This window comes from Podarcis bocagei (genome assembly GCF_964188305.1).
Source record: "Podarcis bocagei genome assembly, chromosome: 10".
NCBI classification, from domain to species: domain Eukaryota; kingdom Metazoa; phylum Chordata; class Lepidosauria; order Squamata; family Lacertidae; genus Podarcis; species Podarcis bocagei.
Window position 1 is genome coordinate 77,530,256 of NC_138135.1, and position 27,580 is coordinate 77,557,835.

The 27,580-nt window shown below is 44.4% G+C and overlaps 1 protein-coding gene across 1 annotated transcript in view; it reads right to left on the reverse strand.

The window, feature by feature from the left end:
* DHTKD1 (dehydrogenase E1 and transketolase domain containing 1) overlaps positions 1-26,243 on the reverse strand; it is a gene marked incomplete at its 5' end in the record, with an annotated part of 60,826 nt that extends 34,583 nt beyond the window's left edge. Inside the window, 17 exons of the mRNA XM_081212208.1 lie at positions 3,525-3,810; positions 5,901-5,986; positions 6,806-6,975; positions 8,721-8,803; positions 9,923-10,087; positions 11,810-11,916; positions 12,925-13,075; positions 13,466-13,605; positions 14,130-14,214; positions 14,672-14,984; positions 16,347-16,545; positions 17,654-17,825; positions 18,476-18,745; positions 20,083-20,277; positions 22,048-22,259; positions 22,766-22,921; positions 25,739-26,243. Of these exons, the coding sequence (XP_081068334.1) occupies positions 3,709-3,810; positions 5,901-5,986; positions 6,806-6,975; positions 8,721-8,803; positions 9,923-10,087; positions 11,810-11,916; positions 12,925-13,075; positions 13,466-13,605; positions 14,130-14,214; positions 14,672-14,984; positions 16,347-16,545; positions 17,654-17,825; positions 18,476-18,745; positions 20,083-20,277; positions 22,048-22,259; positions 22,766-22,921; positions 25,739-26,243 (3,111 nt within the window). The 3' untranslated portion in view covers positions 3,525-3,708. The remainder of the gene's footprint in view (positions 1-3,524; positions 3,811-5,900; positions 5,987-6,805; positions 6,976-8,720; positions 8,804-9,922; positions 10,088-11,809; positions 11,917-12,924; positions 13,076-13,465; positions 13,606-14,129; positions 14,215-14,671; positions 14,985-16,346; positions 16,546-17,653; positions 17,826-18,475; positions 18,746-20,082; positions 20,278-22,047; positions 22,260-22,765; positions 22,922-25,738) is intronic.
* Positions 26,244-27,580: the final 1,337 nt, after the last annotated feature.

Consider the following 27,580-nt stretch of genomic DNA (forward strand, 5'->3'; position numbering starts at 1 on the left):
CAAGCCAGTCCCGCTGCTGCCTCCGGACCTGAAGGAGGACGCACTGTGCACGCTCACTGGCCTTGTGGACGAGCAGCCAATCCGAAGCCGCAGCACACGCGGATTTACGAGCCTGGGGGGCTGCATCCGGCCCCCGGGCCTTAGTTTGCCAACCCCTGTTTTACAGCACCCCACCACAGAATAGCATTGAGCAAATTCTACTTGTGGCAGTGGCCCAAAGGGCCACAATAAATGTGGTAATGTGTACCCCTGTAAATCCTTGAGTACTGCCAATAGAGATGTTGTGGTTGCCTGTTACTTTATGAAACTGATGATTTTGCAAGTGGCCCCCCCACCCCCAAAATTGGGGCAGAAATACAGCTAACATGTGAATCACAAAGATACAACTCAAAGCTAGAACATAAGTTGCTACATGGTGCAAATGGCTGCACATAATATAGGTTCCCAACATGCACACTAATACAATGTAATAGAACCGGGTGGGAATCAGAGCATAATCAGCAGAAATTACCAGTGCCTGTTGTGCATGTGTGTTAAACATGAAATGAGGTAATGATGTATGTTTGGTGGAAATTGAGATGCTTTGTTTGAAATTTTATAAATACCACTGCCTGGACCACTGGGTGGGGTTGCAGATTTGTGGAATGATCCGACTGTAACCTTTTGTAAGCTTTGCAATAAACATTGGACTCCTAACTCCTCACATTTCTGAGTTTTATTGGCGTAAACTCAGGAGATAAGCTATTTTCTGGCTTACAACATACTCAAACCTGGGGTCACAGCTATCACCCCAAAACCAACACTTTTGCAGCAATTGCTACTCAAACCTGGGGTCATAGCTGTCACCCCAAAACCCAGTGCTGTCCAGTTCACTCCAAACTGGTGCCTGAACAAATTGCAGAAGCATAATGTGGTGAGTAAAAGAAAGCAGAAGAGTCTGGGGAATGTGTGAGCTTCATATGCACAAATTCCATTCCATGGGGGGGGGGGAGAGGTGGATGGAGAGGGTGGTGGGGAGAGGGGGGGTGGTAAATGTGCATGTTATTTTCCCTTTTTTTCAAAATTGGTGTATGTGAGGTTTTTGTGTCAGCCTCACTTGGGCAGGTTCTTTCTGTTCCTTTGCTGGTTTATGTTGGCAGTGAGAGAAGAGCGGGCAGGGAATGGTTGATTGCCTTTGATAAACTACAGTAAGATTTGTTTGCGTGTGTGGAAAGGGGGTGATGGATTGTCGGGTCAAGTTAGCCATATTGATCTATATGCTGTTGGTGGTGAATAACTCATGAACAGATGCTATCAAGCTATTTGAAACATTTGATAGACAAGGCCAGCTTTAGCCATCGTTCAATAGGAACATGATTTTATGCCCCCAAATTTGCAACACGGAGAGGGGAGAATTGGGGAGGTAACTCTGTTTAGGAAACCATAAAACGACTGAATTGCTACCTTCCTGAAGACTCAATCTCCCATCTGTGCATGTGGATGGCGGGTAAGCTCTCGCCCACAGTTGCAGGGGAGAAAGAGTACATTGATTTGATATTTTGTTTCAGGTGCACAAATATCTAAAAAGCACACACTGCAACCACTCTTGCTTTCTCACCAATACGCTATTGGGCCAACTGCTGAGCACATAAGAATCTGCTGTACTTTCTGTAGCAGCATATATGAGAGATGGGGAGGAAGAAAATGCTCATTTGGGAGGGAAATTTTCTTGCCCAAAGTGTGTTGATATATGTACCTGCCTGGCTCCATACTAGGTAAGAAGGGGGAGGGGTGTGCCAGAGGACAAGGGATCCTGCCTGTTGGGCTGCACAAGTAACCAGCCATGTAAGCCTTTTATTTGAGTAATAAAAACCTTTGAGACTTCCAAGTGATCCAGAAGTTTCATTTTTATTACAATGGAACATATTAAATTTATATTGTCATTCCCCCCCCCCCATTCTCCTAGAAAGCAGCAATATAGCAAAATTTCAAGAAAAGTATTCAAAGATTGGTATTAAGTTCTTAGTGAGCCCTGTGATAATATTGCCCCATACTTTGGCATTGCCTTGTTTTACTATAAAGTAAAATAGTTGCAAGCCTGAATACAATTGGAGCAGTGGTGCTGGGGAAGGTTTTAACACTTACTTTCTCACTCTAAATTATCCCCCAGAAACTGATCTTAGCTGCACTATAGAAAAATACAGGGACTTGAACATGATCAAATCTCCCAATGTTCTGATAAAGGTAGGCAGGCTAACTTAGAAGTGCATTGCAGTAAAACCTTACAAAATGACATTTCTTCAGTCACTACTCTTGACATATGAACCAACTGGGAAAACTTCACAACCCACTTAAGGCCTGGATTGCAGATATGAAGAATACAATGGAAAATGCAAGGCACAGGGAATAATTTTGTGTTGTCCCTTTGAGGATGGCACTTCAGGGTAGAAAAAGGGCATTGCCAGCCCCCTCAGGCCAGTGCTCCAGCCCAATGAGCTTCCTTGCAGTTGGAACTGCTGGAAGCTAAGCCCAAGAGGGGCTCTTGCTCCTTGCCCTGCAAACAGGCTGCTACCCACATGTACACCAACTGCAGCAAGACTAAAGATGTAAAATTTCCAGAAATTTTGAAGCCGGAGGGGGGAGGCGGAAAAAAAACCTGTTCCCCCCCCCAATTCTTCTGGGTTTTTCCCAGGCCTTCCCATCTCTACTTGAGGACAGCCGGGGCAAAGCATAAGGCAAAATTTTTGCATGCCAGGCCCAGAAGTAACACAGATGTATTGGTAAAACCATCCCTGGGTTGTATCACTTTTGACTTTAGCTAGGGGATTGCATGACTGAATAAATACTCCCAATAAAACAAATTCACAGCACGCGGAACCATAGATGTCAGCGGCGCTATTTTTCTAGATCTCACCATGCATGCCTCTCTTGTTCTCTTATTATGGCAATGGCGCCCACCTGAGAGGTGATGGAATTGAGTTCTGGCAAATTCCAGCTGAAAAAAAGCCCTGGATGTCAGGATTAAGATTATGATAGTTTTTCATATGCAGGGATCCCATCCACTCAGTTGAGTTATTTTCCCACCTACTGCCTAAAGTGATACAGCTGAGGAACATTTTTTTCCATCACATCTGTTTTTATAATTTAGACCTACAAGGCCCACTCATTAAAAAAAACAACAACACCCAGCAAGCTTTAATAATTTCTTTTTAAACTACAGTTACAATAATCTACCATGATTTAAGCCAAGGGTAGCTATCCTTTTCCAGACAGAGAGCTGCACTCAGCTGTGGTCAACCTTCTGTGCATGACATGTCTGAGTTGGTGTGCTTGAATTTAGAAGGGTTTTGCTCATGAAAAACTTTTGCCATCAACAAATAATGCACAAAAGTGGGAAGTCATTATGGGTATCATTATGAGTCTCAGATTTTAGGAGCTGCATGAAGATGTTTAATTTAAAAATTATTTTATTTTATTTTTAAAAGATTTCTTACCTAAACATGAGCAAATTGCAATAGGAAAGATCAAAATACAGATAAATGCACTTACGCTCCATCCAAGGGTGCAGATTTAAATACATGCTTAAGTATACACTGAAATTAACTTTAGCTGGCTTGTACCCAATATACAATTGTAAACAACATGCCTCATGATCACATTCAGGTTTGTAACATTCTCATTCACTAATACCTTGTTTTAACCTTCAAGAATTAACGCAGTTCATAGGTCTCAAGCAAATGTTTTGGTGAGAAGGTCTTCCTGCTGTTTTTGGTGTAACATTCCAATGCCCACTGCAGGTGCTGGTAACGCAGGTCTACTTACAAGATGGAGCTGCAATTAAGTTGGAAAGGCAGCATTACAAACTACTTATTCTCTGTCCAAATTAAACAGTTATTAAATTAATAAACTGGGCTGCAATCTTGCACACAGGCTACCTGACTCAAATGGAGCAACACAATCCTTAGCATGTTTACTCGGAATTAACCTGGCTGTGTTTAATGGGTTTCATCAGTGAGGATGAGAGGCGGTCTTGTCATATGGGCAGCCCAGAATTTCCATAGGCACTGCCCAGGCTTGTGCCCTGCAGTGGTCACTTCAGCGCTGCCAAAACACAGGAGGGAGCAGCTATAAGTTACCGGTCTCTGCAGCCACAGTGGGTGCTGTGATTCTCCAGCACTTTGCTTTCACCCACAAAGGCGCACTCCATTGTCTCTTGAGACAGACGGATGCCAAAAGCAACAACAACTCCCTGAAGAAGTGTGCATGCACATGAAAGCTCATACCAAGAACTAACTTAGTTGGTCTTTAAGGTGCTACTGGAAGGATTTTTTTTAATTTTGACTATGGCAACACGGCTATGACCAACACGGCTACCTATCTGTAACAACAACTCCCTAGTAGATGTACTTGGAATAGGAGTCCAAGCCAAACTATGTGCACGACTGCAGTCTTCACCATTATTCTGCAAACAATATTATTGTGAAAGATAAACCTGTACTACATAGCCGGTATGCACCCTTTTTTATTTTCTCTTCTATGGCTCTGTCTTGGCTTCAGCATACATCTCAGGAAGCCAACATTAGAAGACCCCCTTAGAACTGCACAACTAGCTCCTTAAACCGGCCACAGGCAAAACAGACAAGTGGGATGCTCCTATGTGGTTTAGAACCAAAGCTCCTTTAAAAAAACAGAAATTGATCAAAAGTCTCCCACATTTTGCAAGAAAATGTATTGGGTATGTTTTACAGGCCTGTAATTGTTCAGAAGGAAGTCTCACTGTGTTCATTGGGTTTTGTTCCCAAAAAAGTAGAGAGAGGATTTCAGTTTTAATTCCACTGAAATCCAAGTTGTTGTTGTTTATTCAACTTATATATCAAAAGCTCCCAGGGTGGTGTGCAACATTAAAAAGTTCTAGCATTGCCTATAGGTACTGCTAGAATACAATGCTATCAATCAGTAAAAATCCATTACTATTATAACATTTATGTTCTGCCTATCATGGAACTCAAACTGATATGCATAACTCCAGGTTCGAAGTTCTTGTATACAAAGCCATGAACAATTCAGGACCAGGTTACCTTAAGGTAAGGTTACCAGATTTTTTTCAAAGAATCCGGAGACACTTTTTCCTCCCCCTCAATGGTGACAGTGGCAGTGGCACAGCAAGGTCGGGGCTCCCCCCTTTTTTCTCCTTCCTCTTTCTCTCTCTCTCTTCCTTCTCCTTCTCCTCTCCTCCTTCTCCCTGCATCAACTCCAGGGCTTTCCTGGCCCTGGAGCACCGCTGGGCAGTCAGCTGGGTGGCCAGGCGCTCTCGCTCCTGGCTTGATTTAGGTCGTGGGGGAGGGGGTCAGCGGTTCCCCCAGTTGACGCGCCAGGCATCCCCGGTTCCCCCTCGGCAGTAGCGGCGGCAGCAGCAGTCTCAGCAGCCCAGAGCCAGCCTGGTAGCGCAGTTGGCTCTGGCTGGCTTCAGGAGCTGCTCGCTGCTGTAGCGCCCGCCATTTTGCCTCACCGGAAGTCCCCATACGATGTGTTGTGTGCTGTTGAACCAATCACACAACATTCATTCCCTACTAATAAATCTACAACACTTAAAATATAAATCCGGGGACATTAAATGAAATCCGGGGACATTCCAGGGACGGACTTTGTCCGGGGACAGATTTGTAAATCCGGGGAATGTCCCCGGGAAACGGGGACATCTGGTTACCAAACCTTAAGGAGCACCTTACCCTGCCTGCTTCAGGCTGGCCATGGAGACCACCTGGGGAGCCCTATTAGTGGACCCCCATGGTCTAAGCAAATACAAACCTGCTTAGTCTTCAGCCCATTGTGGTAGCAAGAATGGCAAAAACTGATTTGAGGCATTTAAGGCTCAGCTAATGAGTAACTTACCCCAATGTCACACAATACTAGAATCTTACCTTACAGGCCAGTTGCTTCTCAAATCTTGGTGACACAAACGCCCAGGGCCCCATATTCTGTGGCTCCTCTTGACTCCATATAAATTCTGAGTAAAAAATAAGAGGCAACAATAGGTACTGGTTTGTTCTATGAATTCTGGCTAATCCATAGGCTCTCCTCTGCTTATATATCAGGGGAGAGGAACCAGTGTGGCATCATGGTTTTAGAGTGCTGGACCTGGGAGAGCAGAGTTTGAATTCCCACTCAGCCATGAAGCTTCCTGGGTGACCTTGGGCCAGTCGCCATCGCTTAGCCTAACCTCCCTCACAGGGCTGCTGTGAGATGAAATGGGGAGGAAGAGAGCCATGTGCAACCATTTGTGCTTCTGGGAAGATAAAGGTTATATGTAAATAGAATAAATAAATAAAACCCTTGTAGGCCTAGTGGGCCAGATCTTTATCTCCAGCTCCCCTGAGGACCAACGTTGACAAGTTGGCAGGACCACCCACGTCTCAATCATCTGATGTCATATTGATAATAGTTGATTGACAGGTGGGTTGTCTTGCCAAACTGCCATAATTGGCCCTCAATTGTGTGTGTGTTTGGGGGTGCGACATACTACCCAAGCAGGATTTGGACACCACACGGAAACTGGATGGTACAACCAAGCTGAGCAGGATTGAACTCCCCCTGCATCAGCTTCTACCTTCCCCACACCTGACGCTACACAAGTGGGTGTGGCTTTGGGAAAAGAGCCTGGTGGGCCAAATGGGGAGGTCTCTATAGGTTCCGTCAAAGTTGGCCACAGCCTCTTATTATTAAGCTTTAGAGCCCCTGTCCTCAAAGGACTGCAGCACATTAGTCTAAAGCAGCTAAGTGAACAGGCTTTGGCCAAGTCCTTTTGAAGAGTCACGAGCCCACCAACCTTTTGCATTAGTAAATTTTTTCATCTCTTGCTGAAGAGCTTCTGTCGGAAAAGGACACAGTTCTTCTAATCTGATAATTGCTGTATTTTGCTTCTTTTCTTCAAGCATCTCCCGGTGTTTTGACAGAGAATAGTAATGTTTTCCAGAACAGAGAATTACTCTGCTCACACTGCACGGAAGAAAGGTTGGAATAATTTAAAGGATCCAAAGACAATGGAGTTAAAACATTAAGAAGATTTAAGTGCTCAGGAAACACAATTCCTAAAAAGACCATGCATCTATTCCATTCACACACCCAGATGTTGATGTCTGATTAACTTAAAAGCGAGCCAGTCTAGTGGTTAAAGCAGAGATGGGCAACCTGTTTTCTTTAGAGAGCTGTAAACTCTCAGGAGTAATATTTCAGGAACTGCATGTCAGTAATGGGTGGAACAAGAACAGAGACTAGGCTGAGCCAAAGATAAATGCGTTCTGGATTAACTACTCTGGAATAAAGACTGCCCTACTCCAATTTTCACCATGGTTTACCTCAGATTAGAATTCCCAGCCGTATGCAGGTCTAATTAGAAGTACGGTAAGCTCCACTGAGTTTGATGAGGTTTTACTCAAATAAGTAAGCATGGGATTTAAAATAATATAAAATAATAAAAAGACCAATACACCTATGGTTCTGAAAAGCAAGTGAAAGTAATTCCTACTTTACTTTAGTGTACTACAATATTGTTTTTAGATACTAGATTTCTCACCCACCCTTCACTATAAGGTCCCAGGGCAGGTTACATGTCATGTTAAGAATACAGTATTAAAATTAGTTAAAACAATTTGCAATCAGAATAATAGAGTGGGTGCTTAAAATATATACTTCAAGGAGGGGAAAGAGAAGCATTTAGAGACACAGAACACGGGAGAAGCCTGCCAATTTGCCTCAGACAGCTGGGAGTGGGGCTTCGCTTCTTAAGGAAAAGGAAAACATTTTTTAAAAGTCAGTTTATTTTCACAAGATATCCAGCTATTCAGAAGCTACATAGAAAGAGGGGAGAAACACTTTAAATTATGAAAAATAAGGAGATGATGGAAGAGAAGAATGAGGAAGTTTCAGACCTTGAGTGCAGCATAAAAAACGTTCAGGCTGCATAAAAGAGGCTGCTCACCCGTGGGCTATGCATGGACCCAGCTTCAATCTCCTGGTCATCCATGCTACTCACTGGGTGACTTTGGGCACTCCCCCCACAGAGGTGTTTGGGGTTTTTTTAGGTTTAAAACATTGCTCTTGTTCTGCCTTGGAAGAAGGGCAGGATATAAATCTAGGAAATAATATGAAGATAATGATTCTGCTTTTATACTATAGGCACGTACAACCGAAACCGATGACTTTACAGGGAACAAGACATCCCAGGGGCCTGAGCGCAAAAGGAACAGGAGACTCAGCACAGGCAAACAGGGACCAGGTGTGTATTGCCACTTGTACATGCACCCTACATCCCTACCTGTCTCCAGGTAGCAGTACATGCGTTAATCCAATCTATCCCATAGGACCATGTCAGATATACACAATCCTGCCAGCTCAATATGGCAATGGCAGGCCCCTGTCAGTCTTCCAGCTGGTAATCCAGTCACCCACAAAGCAAAAGGGTGAATATCCAGCACCCCACTCCTGTCTTTTATGGACATAACCAAAAGCAACTAGTTAAATCAGAGAAACATGTTTTACTCAAGCCATTGGATCCTGACAGCATTAAACAGGGCTTACTTCCAGGTAAGCAGGTATAGGATTGAAGCCTTAATCGTCATTCTAAATCTATGAGTCTCCATCATGCTTAAATTTTTCACTTCCTCATGCGCTATCGTGCTATTTTACTGCCTGCTACTATTTGGAATGTTGAATACTAAATACAAGACCGCAGTTCCAGTTACTTTTTAGGATCCACCGTCGAATCACCAATAACTGGTCTGAACGTTGTTCCTGAGGCCATTTCTACTAAGCTTGACGCAGCAGCCTATAGAAAGGAAAGGGGGGGGGCTGAATGTATGCATATCAAGTACATTTGAAGAGCTAGATATTTCACTCAGCAACTGTAAAGTGTCTAAGCATGACAAATTTCAGAACCATTAGATTTATACAGTGTTTTTTTTCTAAAAGAAATGTTTAGGGGTACTCTTTTTCCTTCTCATATTGAAATACTGCCCCTCAATGAGGCCAAACTTAGGAGTCACAAAATGTTGAGGGGTCTTCGTATCCTCGCACCCCCCCCCCCCAGAAAAAAGCACCGGATTTATATGACTAGCTGGGGACAACTTAGGAACAAATATGGAAATACTAGCTAATAAAACTGTTTGGTCATTAAGATGTCTAAGATTCTTGATAAACATCCATGAATAGTCAAAAGTGCAAGACAATTATATCCCACTGAAGTGATAGATCTTTCACATAAAAATTTTGATGAATGGGTTAGAAGTTAGATGAAATGTAAAATATTAAACACATAGAAAGGTCATTTAAATAACAGATTATGTTCAATAATGTAGGTATGTTAGAGTCAAATTTTAAAAAATGACCCTTCCAAACATCTTATGCCTAATACAGCATAGGATGAATCCAGAGCAACACAGATTTACTTCCCTGGTTTTTTTTCCAATGGCATTTTGGTAATACAGTGGTACCTCAGGCTACAGACGCTTCAGGTTACAGACTCCGCTAATCCAGAAATAGTACCTCGGGTTAAAGAACTTTGCTTGAGGATGAGAACAGAAATCGCGCGGTGGAGCAGGAGGCCCCATTAGCTAAAGTGGTACCTCAGGTTAAGAACAGTTTCAGGTTACGAACGGGCCTCCGGAACGAATTAAGTTCTTAACCCGAGGTACATACAAAGGGATCACATGTGTAGGTCCAGTAACATGGTTAGCTCCCACACCCAGGTTGGCAACATTCAGGTGGGAATTAACCACACCGCTGCCGCCGTCCAGAGGTCCATTCACCCATATGTTATTGGAACTACAAAGGAAGTTACAGGACCTACATGAAAAAACTGTAATTTTGACAGTATGTGGCTGTGCTAACAAGTGATGTTTTAGAATAATTAGGAGTAGCAAGCAAAGCAATAAATCTTTCTACGCACAGGCAACCTGAGCAGAGTTTTTGGAGAAGCAACAATCAAAGGTTTCCGGAAGTTTCGAACCATCTGTCTACGGAGTAAGTGGAAATACTGTGCTGGGGTTGTTGGGTGCACAACACACATGTTGACATGGTCACCATCCACACCCTCCTCTGAGCTATCACACATCTGTGAAACAAATGAACAAAAAATGCAAAACAAATTAAAAAAAACAAGTACAGCTGCTGTTTTTAAAGTTGCAAAACAACGAGCACAGGGACAGAGCAATAGAGAAATTTCTGAAACAACAATGGGATATCAGCTTTGCCCAAGGCATGATGGATAACAGCAACAACCAGTATCTGAATAATAATAATAATAATAATAATAATAATAATAATTTTTATTTATACCCCACCATTCCCAGCCAAGGCCAGACTCAGGGCGGCTTACAAGCAATAATAAAAACAAGTTGAATGATTACAACTTAAAAACAAAATTACAATACAACATTAAAATATTAAAACATTAAAATATTAAAATGTAGCATCACAGGAGGAGAAGGAAAAGAAAAAAGAAAGAGAGGGAGGGAATCAAATTGGCTCCAAGCCAAAGGCCAGGCGGAACAACTCTGTCTTACAGGCGCTGCGGAAAGAAATCAGATCCTGCAGGGCCCTGGTCTCATGAGGCAGAGCGTTCCACCAGGCCGAAGCCACAGTTGAAAAGGCCCTGGCTCTGGTTGAAGCTAATCTAACTTCCTTAGGGCCCGGGACCACTACGGTGTTGCTATTTATGGACCTTGAGGCTCTCCGTGGGGCATACCGGGAGAGGCGGTCTCATAAGTCCGAGGGTCCGAGGCCGTGAAGGGCTTTAAAGGTCAAAAGCAGCACCTTAAATCTGACCCTGTACTCCACCAGGAGCCAGTGCAGCTGGAAAAGCACTGGGTGAATATGCTCCCATGGCAGAGACCCCGTGAGGAGCCTTGCTGCAGCATCCTGCACCCGCTGGAGTTTCTGGGACAGCTTCAAGGGCAGCCCCACGTAGAGCGAATTACAGTAGTCAAGCCTGGACATGACTGTCGCATGGATCACTGTGGCCAGGTCGGGGCAGGAAAGGTAAGGGGTAAGTGTCCATGCACACAAAAGCTTATATCCAGAACAAACTTAGTTGGTCTCTAAGGTGCTACTGGACAATTTTTTATTTATAGCAAGAGCCAGGGGAAAGAAAGACACATCTTACAAGAACAGGAAGAAACACCACAGACAGAATAATTACTGCACACAGGAAGAACAAGGATATAGTTTTGAGTTCCTCACCTGTAGTTTTATAAATTGCAATGGCAATTTGTGTCTGCAAACTTCTCTACAATTGACTGGTGCGTAGCAGGACAGATTCTCTAGAACAATCTTTCACAATATAGCCATGTAAAAAGCACCTCTCTCATCCTGGCCAAGTCTGAACATAGCTGAGCTGGAAACTACCTGATGTGGTATAAGACAGTGCTGGAAGTGTCAGCCTCACCTTTCCCAGAATATGAACAGTAACAGCTATCCAGCCCCAGGCCCCGTTTCCCACAGCAGCCCACTAGCAAGATCCCTTCCCTGCTCTCATTTCCTAGTAGCTTACATTAAGAAGTAATATACAACCATCATGGGTGAGGAGAGGGAGTGTTATTGGCTTGCGCTTGTTCTTGTTTGCATCCTGTATTTTTTTGTTTTATGTTGTATTTTTATGTTGTGAACTGCTCGGCGATCTACAGATGAAGGGCGGCATACAAATTTAGTAAATAACAACAATCATAGCCATTGACAGCCTAGAGATGAACCTAGAGATGCCAAAAATTGAACCCGGAACCTTATGCATGTAAAGCATGGGAAGCATGAGCTTGTAGAACATGTCATGTCTGGCTACCTGCAAGAAACGTTCAATTCGGCAAGAAGAATGCTCCGGTCCAGCACCGTCATACCCATGCGGGAGAAGAACAACTATTCCACTCTGTAGAAGCCACTTTGCTTCCCCTGGAGTGGAGAAAGGAAGACTGATTCATTTTTGATGCCAGGATTATACATTATCACAGTCCACACAAGAAGATCCTCATCAAAGCCAAGCAGAGGCTTGACAACCATATGTCAGGAGTGCTCTGATGGTGTTTCCTGCTTGGCAGGGGGTTGGACTCGGTGGCCCTTGTAGTCTCTTCCAACTCTATGATTCTATGATTCTATGATTCACTCAGAATGGGTCACTTTCTATGTTGTGATCTTACCCATCCTTCAGCTAATATAGTATCTAATTGCTCTTCTTGCTGCGGGAAAGACCATTTGTGATACACTTCAATTGATACAGAAGTCAGATTTTATGAACATTCACTTACACTTTCCTCTTATTGTTTACATAGCGACCAAAGAACAAAGTGTGCTGCTTCAGAAAGATCTCTGAAACACTACAATATTGCAATTCCAAAGGTTTCACACATCTTCCTCTGGGACATAAGAAACACATTAAGCTGCAAGCTGAAAGTCACCTCTACTGTGGCTGAGCTCACACATCTGTACATGACACCTGAGGGCTATAGCATGATCTGCGTGTGTGAAATGACCACAAAGCCTATACACAACAGAAACGGCTTTCTTATCACTCGATACCACTGCACACCCAATGCTTTTCCATGAAAACAGCTCATATACTCAGCTGCCAATCACTGAGTGATCAGCCAACAGCACAATCCTATGTATGTCTACTCAGAAATAAGTCTGATCCATGAGACTTACTCCCTAGTAGAGTATTTAGAATTGTGAATGGCCCAAATGAAACTATTAATTAAATAGAATTTAAGCCTTGTCTTTTAGAAGCTCACTTAAGGTGGCTAACAAAGCATTAAAATAAAAATGAAACCTAATTAAATGTGGAGCAACATAAAAAAGAAAGTCTGAAGTGATGAGATATTAGGGGAAGCACGTGTGAGGAAGCAAGAATAATAAAAACAGATCTAAATGCATTTCTGTTTGGCACTGGCATTGGAATCTCACCTCCAGAGATAAATGTATCAAATATTATCTGAGCTCCATTAAAGAAATCACCAAACTGAGCCTCCCAAATAGGCAACAATTTGGGGCTCTCAATGCTCATTCCATACTCAAAGCCAAGCACAGCTTCTTCTGAGAGGGGGCTGTTGCTCACCTAACAGAGAAAGAATGTGAGAACTCGTAAGCTAAACAGTGGTTCGTCAAGAAATATGCATGCCACACACAAAAAAGCATTTTCTTTTTTAATCATAACTACTGCAGGAGGCTACCAGTTATTTTTTAAAAGAGGGTTAATGCAGGGGTGGACATAGGAAGTAGCAACATACACATTTACCCAGAAGTAAGTCCCATTGACCTCAAGGTCACTGACTTCTGATGACACTGCGAGAAACTCAGCAAGCTAGCATGCTTAAAACTGGGGGGTCTTTGTTTTCATCTGTTCAAAAGCTTAGCTATGAAGCAGCTTTTCAGAAGTATAAACAGCAGATTACAGTAGGACCATGATGTCAATGAAATGCTGCTCAGTTAAAAATGCAACTTTTACCTCAAGGAAACCTTTCTGATCTGGCGACATGTGATTCAAAGGGATGTAGGTTTCACCCGTCTCTTGGCAAACCAGCATTGTGTGTCTCTGGCTAAATGTCCCTCGGCCAACATCCTGTCCGCTCAGGCGAATATTAAAACCTTTGTATAAAGCAAAGTATGGAGTAAAAGTACAGCTACCCAACCTGGAGTGGCCGGTGTCCTCCCGACAGGGCAGGGCTGTGTGGATACTGCAGCAGAGCCACTGGGGTCTTCCCCTGGTGCGTCCATGCCACCCTGACTTTGCTGCCCCCTTGCACTGCCTTGGTGAGCTGCAGCAATGCCGGTGTCATGAGGGAAGCCCACCCCCGGGGGCCCAGGCACCACAGTCGCCAACAGAACAACAGATACCAAGGACCCTGGAATTCTCTTTAAACCAATGCTGGCTTTTATTCAGATCTCAAAACCAAATTGTTTCCCCTTCTTGATGAAACATCCCTTTATCCATTTCTTCTAGAGCTTGTATCTAAGTATTCCTTTTGGATGCATTCTACTGATTACTTTTGAGGGCAGTTTTTGTACATGATACTTACTTTAAAAACTCATATCCCTCTTGCTTCCCAAGGAACACAAGGTAGCTAAGAAGTCACAATAGAAAAACCATTATATTTCAAAACATAAAATACCTTGACAGAGCAGAGAACCAAAAGCTAACGTTTCAGCTGTGGCCCAGTCCAACTTTACTCCTTCTTCCATCTTCAGCATTCTTGACTGTACAAAACAAAAATATTCAAATATTACAGCCTTGTTACCTCAACTTCTGGAAGGTCTACCCAGCTTCTGTCTGGTTTCTGGATCACACATCATCAAGAGATTCAGTTGCATTATCTACTTCACATGTTTATCTGCTTTGGCTACTTTGTGTATGAAAAAGAAGCAACTTTCTGTACAATAGTTATATTTCTATTATCCAGTAACAGTTCAATCTTTTGTTTAGCTAATCAGTAATCCCTTCCTATAAGCAAATATTACAGGAAACTATTTAGTTGTTAGTATGTCACAAAAAGGAGCTTTTTGCACTATGCAAATGCATGTAATTATAAAAAACTAATTAGTCGGCTTCCCTAAAGCCACCTAGTGTTGTTTGTGCACAAGGAAAGAGCTGGACCAGCTTGCAGGCATGTGCTTTCAGCTAGTTTAACTTCATATTTTATTTTATTTTTTGCACCTGGGCGTGTGTCTTCAGAATATGGCTGTGCAGCTGCATTTCCGCTGGCACCTCCACAGACTTGACCCCAACAAACTGAAGGAGTGGAATTGGTATGCCGGTATCCCATGTGGTGATCCTTGGCGAGGGCTCCACCATGTTACTCCAATGCGCCTGAAGATTGGTGGGTGGAGGGCTGTACAAAGTCATGTTGGCAAGATGTTCGTTCAGTTTAGAGTAATAGGAAGTCCTTATTTCAGACACTTCTTCCTCTGTCATTAGTCCCTGGGCTACCAGATGCTCTGCGTAAGTGTCTGGAATACTCTTACGTGACCTGTGAGGGGAAACATGGTATTGCAATGTATGGCATTGCCTATTATTTGGATTACTGTCATGTCCTCTACATTCTGCTGCCCTTTTAAAACGGTTCAGAAACTCCAGTTAGTACAGAATGTGGCTACCTGCTTATTAATGGAAGCATGGGGTAAATGTCAGTCACTCCTGTAAACCTGAGGGAGTGCGCTCTCCCTCTCCCTCTGCCTCTCCCTCTCCCTGTCTCCCTCTCCCTCTGCCTCTCCCTCTCCCTCTGCCTGTCTCCCTCTCCCTCTGCCTCCCTCTCCCTCTCCCTGTCTCCCTCTCCCTCTCCCTGTCTCCCTCTCCCTCTGCCTCTCCCTCTGCCTCTCCCTCTGCCTCTCCCTCTCCCTGTCTCCCTCTCCCTGTCTCCCTCTCCCTCTGCCTCTCCCTCTCCCTCTCCCTCTCCCTGTCTCCCTCTCCCTCTCCCTCTGCCTCTCCCTCTCCCTGTCTCCCTCTCCCTCTCCCTCTCCCTCTCCCTGTCTCCCTCTCCCTCTGCCTCTCCCTCTCCCTCTGCCTCTCCCTCTCCCTCTCCCTCTGCCTCTCCCTCTGCCTCTCCCTCTGCCTCTCCCTCTCCCTGTCTCCCTCTCCCTCTGCCTCTTGTGCATCTCTTCACACACTGAAAACAGCAAATGGGCAAAAAGCAACCCCAAAGGAGTGACTTGCTGCAGAAAACCAGTAATGACTCCCAATCCAGTCTGCTGCTTTTTCCCAATCCAGCCACAGCTGCTTTTTCTCCAAAATAAAAGTGACCAGGTAGAGCATGCTTGTTTAAACAGTTGTACTTTACACATTACAGAAGGAATTTTATTTAAATATTTTAAAAATATTTTTGAAAGGCCCACATATAGATTTCATCAGGCCTGCTGAGTCCCTTTCCACCTATTAACTGTTTGGAGGGGAGCTGCTGAGAAGTAAATTGGATTTAGAGTTTTTCAGAGTGTGCAAATGCAGCTTCTACCTCTGCAAGAAGGACTGCTACAAGAAGATCAAAGCAGAGGAGAAAATGTCTCTGAGATGTAGACCTTCGTGTTACTTTAAAAGGTAAAGGCAAAGGACCCCTGACAGTTAAGTCCAGTCGCGAATGACTCCGGGGTTGCAGCGCTCATCTCGCTTTACCATTCAAATGGTGCATGTGCACTGCGTCATGTGATCAATGATGTGGGGCAGGGATGACATGGGCCCCACCAATATTTTATTCAAGTTGGCACCCCTGATTAAGGGCATCTGATTGTGTGTAGGCCTTGCCCAATGCCTTACTAGAATGTGGCTGAGATGGCTTTCCATGGGAGGGAATGCAGCCTTCAGCCCAAAAAAGGTTCCTGGACCCTGCACTAAGCCATACCTGATAATTTTGTACATGGTGGGGTTAGTGAAGAATGGCTCATCCAGTTCATTGTGACCCCACTGCCGGTAGCACAGCAAATCCACAATCACGTCCTTACGAAAATGGCGCTGGTATTCAACAGCTAATCTAGTGGCTCGGATTACTTCTTCAGGGTCATCTCCATTTACGTGGATAACTGCACAACCAACGATCTTGCCTAAGAATGGGAGAAAGAATATTTCAGTCTCATACAACATATGCCCAACTTAAGGTAAATGCAGCTCACCAGAAATGTGTGACAGTTCATGAGCGGCAGGAGCACCTCCTGTTTTTGTTGCCTATGGATGCGAAAGCAGAAGAGATTCTCAAGCACCTGGCTGGTCACAAACCATGTCTGGTGCACTGTGGCCACCAGCCAGGATTATAATTAAATTAAATCACTTTAAATATAGCAGTCTATTTATATTTTTGCAGTTTCACATTCACCAGTGATGCCCCCCATAAGCATTCTCAGATACAGGTCCAGTCTCTCCAACTCCTCTCACTTCTGGAAAAGAACTCAGAAGTGATAAGAGTAAGTAGAAGCTACTGTCCCTGCAATACTGTCCCAGAAAGGGCCTTCTTGGTAGTGGCACCACCCTGTGGAACACCCTCCTGCCAGATGTCAAAGAAATAACCAATTATACAACCTTCCATAGACACCTGAAGGCAGCCCCATATCAGGAAGTTTCATGTGTGTTTTTATATTCTGTTGGAAACCACTCAAGAGGCAGCCTAGTCCAATGGGCAGGGCACAAGTAAATTATTGTTATTGTTGCTGTTGTTGTTAACTTTCAAAACTGGTCACAGACAGTGGCAAAGCGTGGGGGCTGGGGGGGGCATGGCATCAGGAACATTTTTTTGAGGGGGTGCGACCAGGCACTCCATCAGAGCCTGGCTCTGGTGCGCAAGGAAGCTGCAAATAAAGCTTTGTTGTGTGACGGCCCAAACCTGCAAGCCGCAGCTCCACTTCTGGGTCAAGCCTGACCTGGGGGCAGAGAGAGGAGAGTAAGTGGCAAATTTGCCACCCCTCTCCTCGGCTGGGTGGTGATGCGCAAGGATCCTGCCAAGGCAGCTTTCTCACACCCCAAGCGCAGCTCCACTCCACGGGCATGACCCAGGGGCACAGAGTGGGCTCCCTCTGTGCCCTGCCCCCTTGGGGGTGCGCCCCATGCAGCCACCCCACTTGGTAGTATCATAAACTCCGCTGCTGGTCACAGACACTCACCTTCTCAATCCTTAGAACATATAACCATTCCGCCTCCACAGAATCCCATGATACATACCAATATCACTGCAATACAGAGATGACCTCCCTCGCTCTGCTGGAGTGGTGTAGCCCAACTGATTGTTAACAATGAGATGAATGCTTCCTCCTATTCTAAAATGTGGTAGACCGGAAAGTGTAAAAGTTTCAGGAACAATGCCTTGGCCAGAGAAAGATGCATCACCGTGAACCTATATTACAAAAAGAAATTGAGAAGTTATGTCAGAAACCACTGACAGTTATTTGAGGGGACTTATTTGTTCAGGGGAGGGATTAAAATGTTTCAGCTATAATCTTTAGTTAGGAGGTTTAGTGTAGCTTTCCAAAAGTGGCAGATGATGGGGTGAGGTGGCAGCACTTACTTGACCTCCCAGCAAAGCACTGCTGCTATTTACTGGGAGAGTGGGAGGGGCAGGGCGATAGGGTGGTTGGCACTGTGCAAATGCACCAGCCCCTTCCACGCTGGCTCCCAGGAAGCAGCAGCAACTCATCTGCCAGGAAATCAAGGAAGCACCACATTCCAAACCGCTGCGCAGAGTGCCACTACTTTCAATCTGAAACTTGCTAGAGAAGGCACAGACCTTCCATATTTTTTTGAACTTGAATTCTAAGTAAAATGTTGTCACTGATTTAATTAAACCAATAGCATGCTCTTAACCTCTCTTCCAGGCACTGATCAGTCTGCGCCCTGCTCAGCTTTGACAATACAACAGATCTATATGTCTGCAGGCTATTTCCTGTGACCAGAGAATTAGTCCTATCTATATCATTACATCACATCAAGTTGTCTGAAATGTTAAGATACCCCTTCCAGAACCCTGTTCACTGGCTGACAAAATACCTGCAGGCAGATGACTTTGTCTCCAGGCTGTGCAGAACTGTCTAGAGAGTAGTCCCCATCGAGCAGAGACTGCTGCCTCCCCCTTGCTTTGCCAACTGCCACAGGGTTAATGGCTTCTAGATGGGAAGGGTTTGGCAACAGGATGACATGAATAGGTCGGTGAGACCCGAAATCAAGGTCCACTGAAGCAGTCAGGTGAGATAGGACATCTCCAATTGCTGGTGAGTCGTCTGGAAATTCACTCAAGCCTCGCATTTTACGGAACATCAGCTTCACAGGAGAAGATGAATATGAAGTTTCAAACACATTTGCAGAGTATGTTGAATGTAGATGAACAAAAGCAGTCATCTATTACAGGGGTTCCCAAACTTTTGGAGCAATGACCCAGGTCTTCCCCCTGTTAGATTCAGGTCTCAAAATAATAGTCTCAGCCCTCCTTCTATTGCAGCCCACCCTGCCAACTTGAATAAAAAATGGGGAGGGAGGTAAGCCCCATGCAGCACAACTAATCACAAGAGGAGGCCTGGCCCCCTCAAATATTTTATTGGGGGCAAAGAGACCTTGGTCTCCATGAGTTGGCTCCAATGGACCTAATACTGTTTATGCCCTCACTTTCTTCAAGGAACTCTGAGCTTCATACATGGGTTGTCCCATTTACACTTCATAACAATCCCTTTGAAGGTTAGCCTAAGAGAGTGAGACCAGCCCAAAGGCACAGCTGAATGGGGGTTTGAATCCAAGATTCCCTAGAAGCCACTCGCTCCATTGTTCTATCCATATTGGCTCTGCATATGCTGCGTTCACATGCAGTCTCTTTCAGGATTAGGCCTTCAGGTACCAGAGCACATGTTCTGCACAGTTGCACAGGTCCCAGGTTCCACACCAGGTGTCTACAATTTAAAATATCTGCTACCATGACGGGAAAGGCCTTTGCTTATCAGAAGATGCAACACTGGACTGGGGGGACAAATTCCGTACAAAACCATGGCTATGTAGAAGCATTTGAAGTTGCCATTGTGAGGCAGCCATTATGTTTCAGCTAGAGTTTAGGGGCCTGTGTCACAAAGACAATTGTGAATACTGCATTTGCTACTAGTTCTATTTAACATTCAGTTGAAACACAGAGTAACTATATGGTGGCACTGTTTTACTGTTTTGGTGAAAATCCTCTGAACTTGCAACATATGTAAAGCAGTCTGAATGGTGAAAGTATCAAGTACTGTATGATTTTGACAAGGAATGTCAAGGAAAGAACATAGCAGAAATATTTCTCACAGATGTTTCATCTTGTGGGTTATTTGGAATTGTCACCTCAAATTCCTTTTGGAGGAAGGGAGGTAGATACATTTAACAAATTAAAGTAAATGAAGCTTTTTGGTCAAGGTTTCAGCATTTCCACATGACTTTTCCACATCAAGTTAAATAATGCATCGTTTTGTGTTAAGATATTTGTTACTGTTACATTTGGGTTGTCAAAAGAAATTCTAAACATGTCTAAGAGGGTGACCCCGAAGAATCTAGCATCATTGCAGCTTTTGCCACCAATTTTATGGAAATGTGTATTTTCAAATCAAAATTAGTCACACCTAAGAAAAAACCCCACTTACCTCAGGTGGAAACTGAAGAAGGCCGGTGAGGAGATTAAGTCTGCCTCGATGAGGCATTCCAAGTACGATATCCGTCACCCCACTGTATGAGCACATCTTTAACAATTCATGAAAGAAACCCATCATGCTCTCTGCTCCTTCACCACCATATCTTTTCACTGTGGCAAACTTTGTAGCCAAAAAATGATCAAATTCCTGGAAAATGTGAATGGTGATTATATATTTACATATTTAGAAGAATGTATCTTTGATAGGGATTCAGGCTTGGCATAGATATAACATTTGCAATCTTCTCACTACAATTTGGTGAGAGTGCTAAGAAGCATTGCATCTGCCATCACTGCTAACCATGATTAATGCTAACCAGGATTGCCTTGCTAACCAACTATGGCTTGCAAATGCATTTTGAAACACGGGTCAAATTGTGAAGGCAATCCTGGTTAGACAGAGAGGCACTGAGGGAGGTGGAAAGTTTGTGCAAACCCATGGGGTATAACCACAGTAATCAAATGTGTAATCCACTAACTGTAGATAAGAGGTTCTAGAATGTTACCTTTCCACCAGGTCATAGCTATAAAAATATACATCAAGAAAACTGAGCAAAATTGTTTATTTGCTTCCTTCATGAATACTCAAATAGCCTATTTCAGTTTGGTTAGACAAATTTGGTTTAAAACACAGTCTGTTACAGAAAGTTGGGGCATCACAAAACAATATATTGTATTTGCAGTAATGATCCCACAGATCAGTACTGTCAGCATATTCAAAAATCACTATGGGGAAATAAGCATTTTGACAGGACTACTTGAAGTCTTTGTTGTCAGCCCTGAGTGCTCACTGAAAGGACAGATCCTGAAGCTGAGGCTCCAATACGTTGGCCACCTCATAAGAAGAGAAGACTCCCTGGAAAAGACCCTGATGTTGGGAAAGATGGAGGGCACAAGGAGAAGGGGACGACAGAGGACGAGATGGTTGGATAGTGTTTTCGAAGCTACCAGCGCGAGTTTGACCAAACTGCGGGAAGCAGTGGAAGACAGGAGTGCCTGGCATGCTCTGGTCCATGGGGTCACAAAAAGTCAGACACGACTAAACGGCTAAACAACAACAAATGTTATGCATATATACACTGGTCTAGCAGTAATTAATTACACTAGTAAATCTACTAAAAACTCACACTCAAAATTTAGCACTAGGAGTGTTTTATGCAATGTCATCCATTGCCTCCTGGAATTTGGGCCTACTCAGCAACATTGATAAGCCCAACATGCAGTGGGGCAGCATGACTCCCCCTTCTTTTCCAAAACACACACACCAGGGGCTTGTATAGCTTATCATTTGCACTCTTGTGATAAGACTAGGATCAAAATGCACGACAGGCAGCAACCATTTTATTTTACATGCGTCTGAACCTGAAAGTTACCTGAAAATATCAAAACACATCAGAAAAGGGGGCAGAATAGGGTGTTTGCAGGCTTTTAAAATGGGCGCTCGATTATACGCAATTTCATATAAGTGCACGGGGCTTCGGAATGTAACCTGTATTTTCTCTGTTCCATAGATGTAAGCCTTTCCATTTCTCTGCCTGAAAAGCCCATTTGTGCAAACCAAACAGGAAAAATTTCCCCTTACAGTTAAGATTTCAAAATCAATGCAACTACTAACTTAAAAGTACTTTAGTTTCTGTTAGGAATCACAAAATGCTGCAGAGCAAGGCTATCAAAACTCATGTAAAAACTGCTATGCCTGTAATGCAAATAATGAAATAAATCATTTGCCAGAAAAATCCTCAAAATATCAGTTCTGTTAAAATATTATGGTATTTTAATCCACCAGTTGAGCACTTTATTCATATTGAGAAATGAATCAATAATCCTTTAATTAAGGTGCTACTTTTTACCCCTAGAAATAATTTCATTCTCATTCTTTTTCTTATACTATATGCACACACATACTTATACAATGCACCTGAGATTCTAGCATGAGCTTGGACAAATACTTTTTCTCTTCAGTAGTGAATGCTTCTTGTTTCAGCTCCTCAAACCGTTTAGCAATCCATTCTCTTTCTTGCAAGCTTGACAGCTGACTGGTCTCTATAGACATATGTTCACAGTATATGTGGCCCAGGTAAGACAATATATCCTCTAGGGATGCCTCCTCCTTTCTCATGTTCAAAAGTCCTGGAATAAAATATTGTCTAATAGATTATATTGATACATTAATAACACTGGGCATCAAGCTCTAAGATGCTCTTCTGCCAAGTGGTCCTTCAATAAGACAACTTCTCTTTTTCTTCCCTTTAGAAAATAACTCATAGGTGTTCATTCTGAAGTTACTGCTGCAGTGTAACAGATCCACAATTCTCAAATATTATACAGGAGACTTGCAACTTACACACATTTAACTTGTACACGCTTGGTATAAATTGTTTTAAAAATGATAAAAGAGGTAGGCATCCAGGGAAAAAGGCTTTGGCAATCCCACCATTGCACCCAATTTGTGTTGGCTATATGCAATTTTGACTTTATGCACTATTCCCAGAAGGTAATCCCTGTGTAAGCTGCGGGTCTACTGTATTAACAAAACCACCCAATGTACCATTTCCTTGACTGCTACCTAACCAACCACTTACCAATGGGGGGGGGTACTTCACCATTCCGGCATGAAAGTCGCTTTTCTTTCCTACCTGCAGTATTGAAAGGTCCTTGAAGAACTTCAGTCAAAACTTGGATTTCAGGTACCATATCCATCACAGCTTGGCCAGTAAATAAAGGGTTGATTTTGGCAGCTTTGTGGCCATGTTCATAGTATGCTGCCACCAAGCGAGCCAGTCCATGGTCTACTAAAAACAAGAGAACATAGACTATTTTTTTAGCAGTGTGCAAAGATACCAATTATTATAAACCATGAAAAATTAAGTTGGAAAGCCAATTTGATGTGGTTACAGAAACTACTGACTAAAAATGTGAGTGTATTTTGTTTTGAAAGCTTTGAAGAAAAAATCCTGTCTCCCTGCATTGAGCTCTGTGGATTCGCTAATGCACCCATGGAATTCCATCTGAGCAGTCTCTCTCATGCACTTTAATAAGCATTATGTGCATTCAAAAGGATGCATGCCTGGAGCTGTCAGGAAAGCTCTACTATGTGTACTCTCCTACCTACACATAAGGAAGCTCCGTGAGCCTATGGAAATGCTTAAATGTACAACAAGCCACTGACTGCAGGTCCCTGTCAGCATTGTAGCTCTCTTTTGGGCAATCACTGTTAGCTAGTTTAAGGTTAACCAAGCAGCCACATTTGTATGTTTCTGGGAAGAATCCAAAGGAGTCTCCCCTTATAGAGCTCATTACCAGTAGCAGACCTTGGTGGTAATTAAGTATTGAATAACAGTTGGCAGATTGTCTTTTTCTAGGAGAGGTCCTGGCTGAGGAATCCAGGGTCCAGCAGCCCCTGGGAAGGAGGCACAGGGTCCAGCAGCCCCTGATCCCTCTGGAGGGCAGGCCCCAGCTTTGTATTTAATCATAGCCTGCTAAGAGGTTAATAACCTGTAGTTCAATGATTGCAGCACAGCAACCGTTTTCTCCACGATGAGCATGAAAACAGAGCACTGCTTTTGGGTTTCCTGGGTTTTTCCAGGCTATTAACCTTTATGGATTTCATAGGAGCCAACTCCGAGGAGCTGAGGTCCCTTCACGCCCCAAAGTATTTGAGGGAGCCAGCCGTGTCATGTGATCAATTATGCAGGGTGGGAATTATGTGTCCCCCCAATATTTTATTCAAGTTGGTACTCCTGATGGGATTATTTACAAGGCTGGCATGACCTCATGCAGAACCAGGGAAGCATGAACTCCCAAATCAGGCTCCCTACTATTAACATCTCTGTCTTGTCTGGACTCAGTTTATGAATTCTCATTCAGTCCCAGACTTCTACTAAACATCTGTTCAGAACTTCCATCACTTCATTTGGCTTTGTTGAAAGGAGAAAAAGAGCTGCTACCATGAGCACTTCACCCCAAATCACCAGATGATGTTCCATTGTGGTTTTTCATAGATCTGAAAAAGCCTGGTAGACTAGACTAAACCCGTTGTTTGCCCACAATGTTTAATTATTGCCAAGAACATTCCATAAGAGTAAAAAATGCCATGAGTTTCAAAGTTTTATTTTCAAGTTAATCTGTGTTCTATATAGCACCCTGGTTCTCACACTGTGGGGTGAGATACAAGATCATGGAAGGGTTTGAAACTTAGCAAATATTAGATTACCTAATTGAATTTCTCCTCCTCAGAGGACTCATCATTGATCTATAGTGCAAGTAGCTGCCCATCCACTGCTTTGTTATAAAGCTGTTTCCTCTGCATAGTTTTTGGAAGTTTGGAGAGGTCTTGTCTTATCTTACCTCTATTTTTTAAAAGAAGTAAGTAACAAAGAACACTTGGTATGCATTGAGAAAAATAACACCAAAAGCTTGCTTATAAAGTCTCTCTCCCCCCCCCCCCCGCTGTATCAGTAATAATGTTGAAGAATCCCCCACCCCACAATCCAAGGATATCATTTTGGTTCTGTTCCTATTCAAAAGCCTGGGCAGAATTAGTATCCCTTCACTGATCGGTTTTTACATCTTCATGCACAAGATACATACAGTGGTACCTCGGGTTACATACGCTTCAGGTTACAGACTCCGCTAACCCAGAAATATTACTTCGGGTTAAGAACTTTGCTTCAGGATGAGAACAGAAATCGCAAGGCGGAGGTGCAGCGGCAGCGGGAGGCCCCATTAGCTCAAGTGGTGCTTCAGGTTAAGGACAGTTTCAGGTTAAGAACGGACCTCCAGAACGAATTAAGTACTTAACCCGAGGTACTACTGTACATGCTCCTCTGTGGAACAACTGGTCAGGGGAGGGTGGAAAGAGGCAGCTACAGAATACAAGTGGAGCAGAGCTTAAGAAAAGACAGTGTGCTGTGTAGGGAGTGGGTGTGGGAACTGGCAAGAGAGGAAAAGGTCTTGTTACATCATAGCAGGAATGCTGGAAAAATTCCAAGACCAGCTTTGCACACAGTCCTACCCATGCTTATTGAAAAGTGTGGAAAAACTATTGTAATGAATTGGATTTGCTTCCATGTAACCCTTTTAAAGATCCGTGTGTTATTACCGCATTCCTATACTCACTCACCTTTAGGGTAAACTCTATTTTATTTATATTTACTTGTAAAATTATATGCAGGCCACCTTTTGGTGTACGCAGCTTACACAGCATAACCGCTGCAAACTCAGTGGGGTTTACTAATGAGCAGACATGTGATAGACACGCACTTTGGGGACAGAGGAAAGAGGGGGGTCGTCCCGAGACCATGAAAAAAGATGCTCTTGACTAAAAGGCAGGCATATCAAGGGTGGCACAAACCACTTTCAACAGTCTGATCCTGTACAGATCTACTCCGTACTGAGAGCGAGTCCCCGTGTGCCCAGAGGACCTTGCTCCCAGGTGAGGGGACCTTTGAAGGCTGCCCTCCCGCGCGCTTCCCCCGGGACCCCAGGCGGAGTGGATCTGGATGGGCTCAGGATGCCTGCGGGCGAAGCTCTTCTTCTTCTCCCGCCCCCCCCCCATATAGCAACGCACGGTCTCCCCCGCCCCCCCCGCCCGCCCGGCGCCCGCCGACCTGCTCTGCTGCGGGAATCGCGCGGCTCCGCGCCGTCGGCGGCTCCGCTCTCCGCCTTGCGGCTCGGCTTGTAGCCGTAGACCCCCCTCTCGGAGCGGTACCAGCGCCGCCGCAGCAGCAGCAGAGGCGCCGGCGCCCGCCGAGACCCCAGGCGGGCTCCCAGCGCCACACAAGCCGCCGCCATCGCCGCCAGGCCCGCTTGCTCGCTCCGCAGCCCAGACAAGCAAGGGGGCGGCCCCGGCCCCCGGCCCCGGTTGGTGGAGCTGCGGCGGGAGGAGCAGGCGGGACCGCCCCCGGGCCCCGCTCGGCCGGGGAAAACACGCCCGGCGCCCGCCTCGGGAAGAGCCGAAAGAGGTCCCCTTTGAGCTCTCCTTTGGCAGGCCCATGTCCTGAGAAGAGAGGCTCCGTGGAGTGAGGGGCGGCGGAGAAGGGGCTTCTCAAAGGCTGTGCCCCTCTGGTGTGGCTGGAGAGGATGGCCAGTGTGGAGGGATGCTTCAAGGACCATTGAAGAAATGTTTAAATCTTTCAGGATAGTATAATATAGTATCTATAGAAATATATTCATTTTCAGAATATGGATAGATCTCTCTTCAAAATGAGAGCAAGAGCAATGGCTATTCTATGAAAGATCAGAAAGGAGAAAGGCTTCTTTGGGTTGATGAGATGAGAGTTTGTCTCAAATTAGACCTAATATAAATGAGATTACCTGGCAAAGGCACACACACACCTCGTTGAGTTTGTATACATACTTAAGGTACACATGTAAGAAGTTCATCTATATATTTTGGGAATTATTCATGTTCTTATGTAGCTGCATTTGCTCACGCAAATATTACTTCTGAAAATGTGGCTCAAAGAAAATATGTGGTTTATATACACATACAGAAACGGGAAGCCATCTCTGGGCTTTATTTCACCTGGGTCAAAGACCCAGTTTGGCACCCCTCCATGCACATTTGTGTACACACATACACAGGCTGAGACCCTCAATGGCACCCCTCTGGAGACTTTACCCAAGGAAAAAACCTGGCCAGCGCCCCCTCCCCCGGGGGGGAAGCAGTCTCTGGGCATCCATTGCTGTGGATGTAGTGTGCGGTGTACAAAACAGCTCTTCCCCACCACCACCTTTGTACTTTGGAGTCACATATAATCTTTCTGCCTAACCCCATTATATTTGGAATACACGGAAACTCAGACTTGCTACAAGTAGTCATCATCTTTGCTGCTTGTTTTTGTTATTAAGCAGTGAGCATAAAACACTTAATCTCAGGGTTGTGGGTTTGAGCCCCATGTTGGGGAAAAGATTCCTGCATTGCAGGGGGTTGGGCTAGATGACCCTTGGAGTCCCTTCCAACTTTACAATTCAGTGATTCTATTATATATAACCTGAGCCTGCAGGGGAGGAGTTCATGGCATCAACACCCCAGAAGGTCTTGCTTCCAGCTTTGGCTTCCAGCAGAAGTCAAGCATGGCTCTCACTCCCTGGCTCTAATCCAGCTTTCTCTCACCCCACTCTGGCCATTGCACTTCTCACTACCAGCCAGGTGAGTAGTGGCATGTGGTCAGGGAGCTAGAGGCTAGTCCCCTAAATGTTCTCGGTAAATTATAGTATTAAAGCCTGGTGCCTCCTTCCCAAACCTGGGAAGCTTCTGCCGGGCTTAGGGAGGGAGGTGCGTGTGGTGTCCTCATCCCATCGCCCTCGCAAGCTGCTGCCTCCCTTCAAAAAATTTCACTGCGCAATACTGCAGGTGAGGGATGCAGGGGTGGGACCGCCCATTGGTCCTTCCTTTGTCACTAAGGCATTTTGCTGCCTGAGGCGAAGAACAAGAGGAGGCTCCCCGC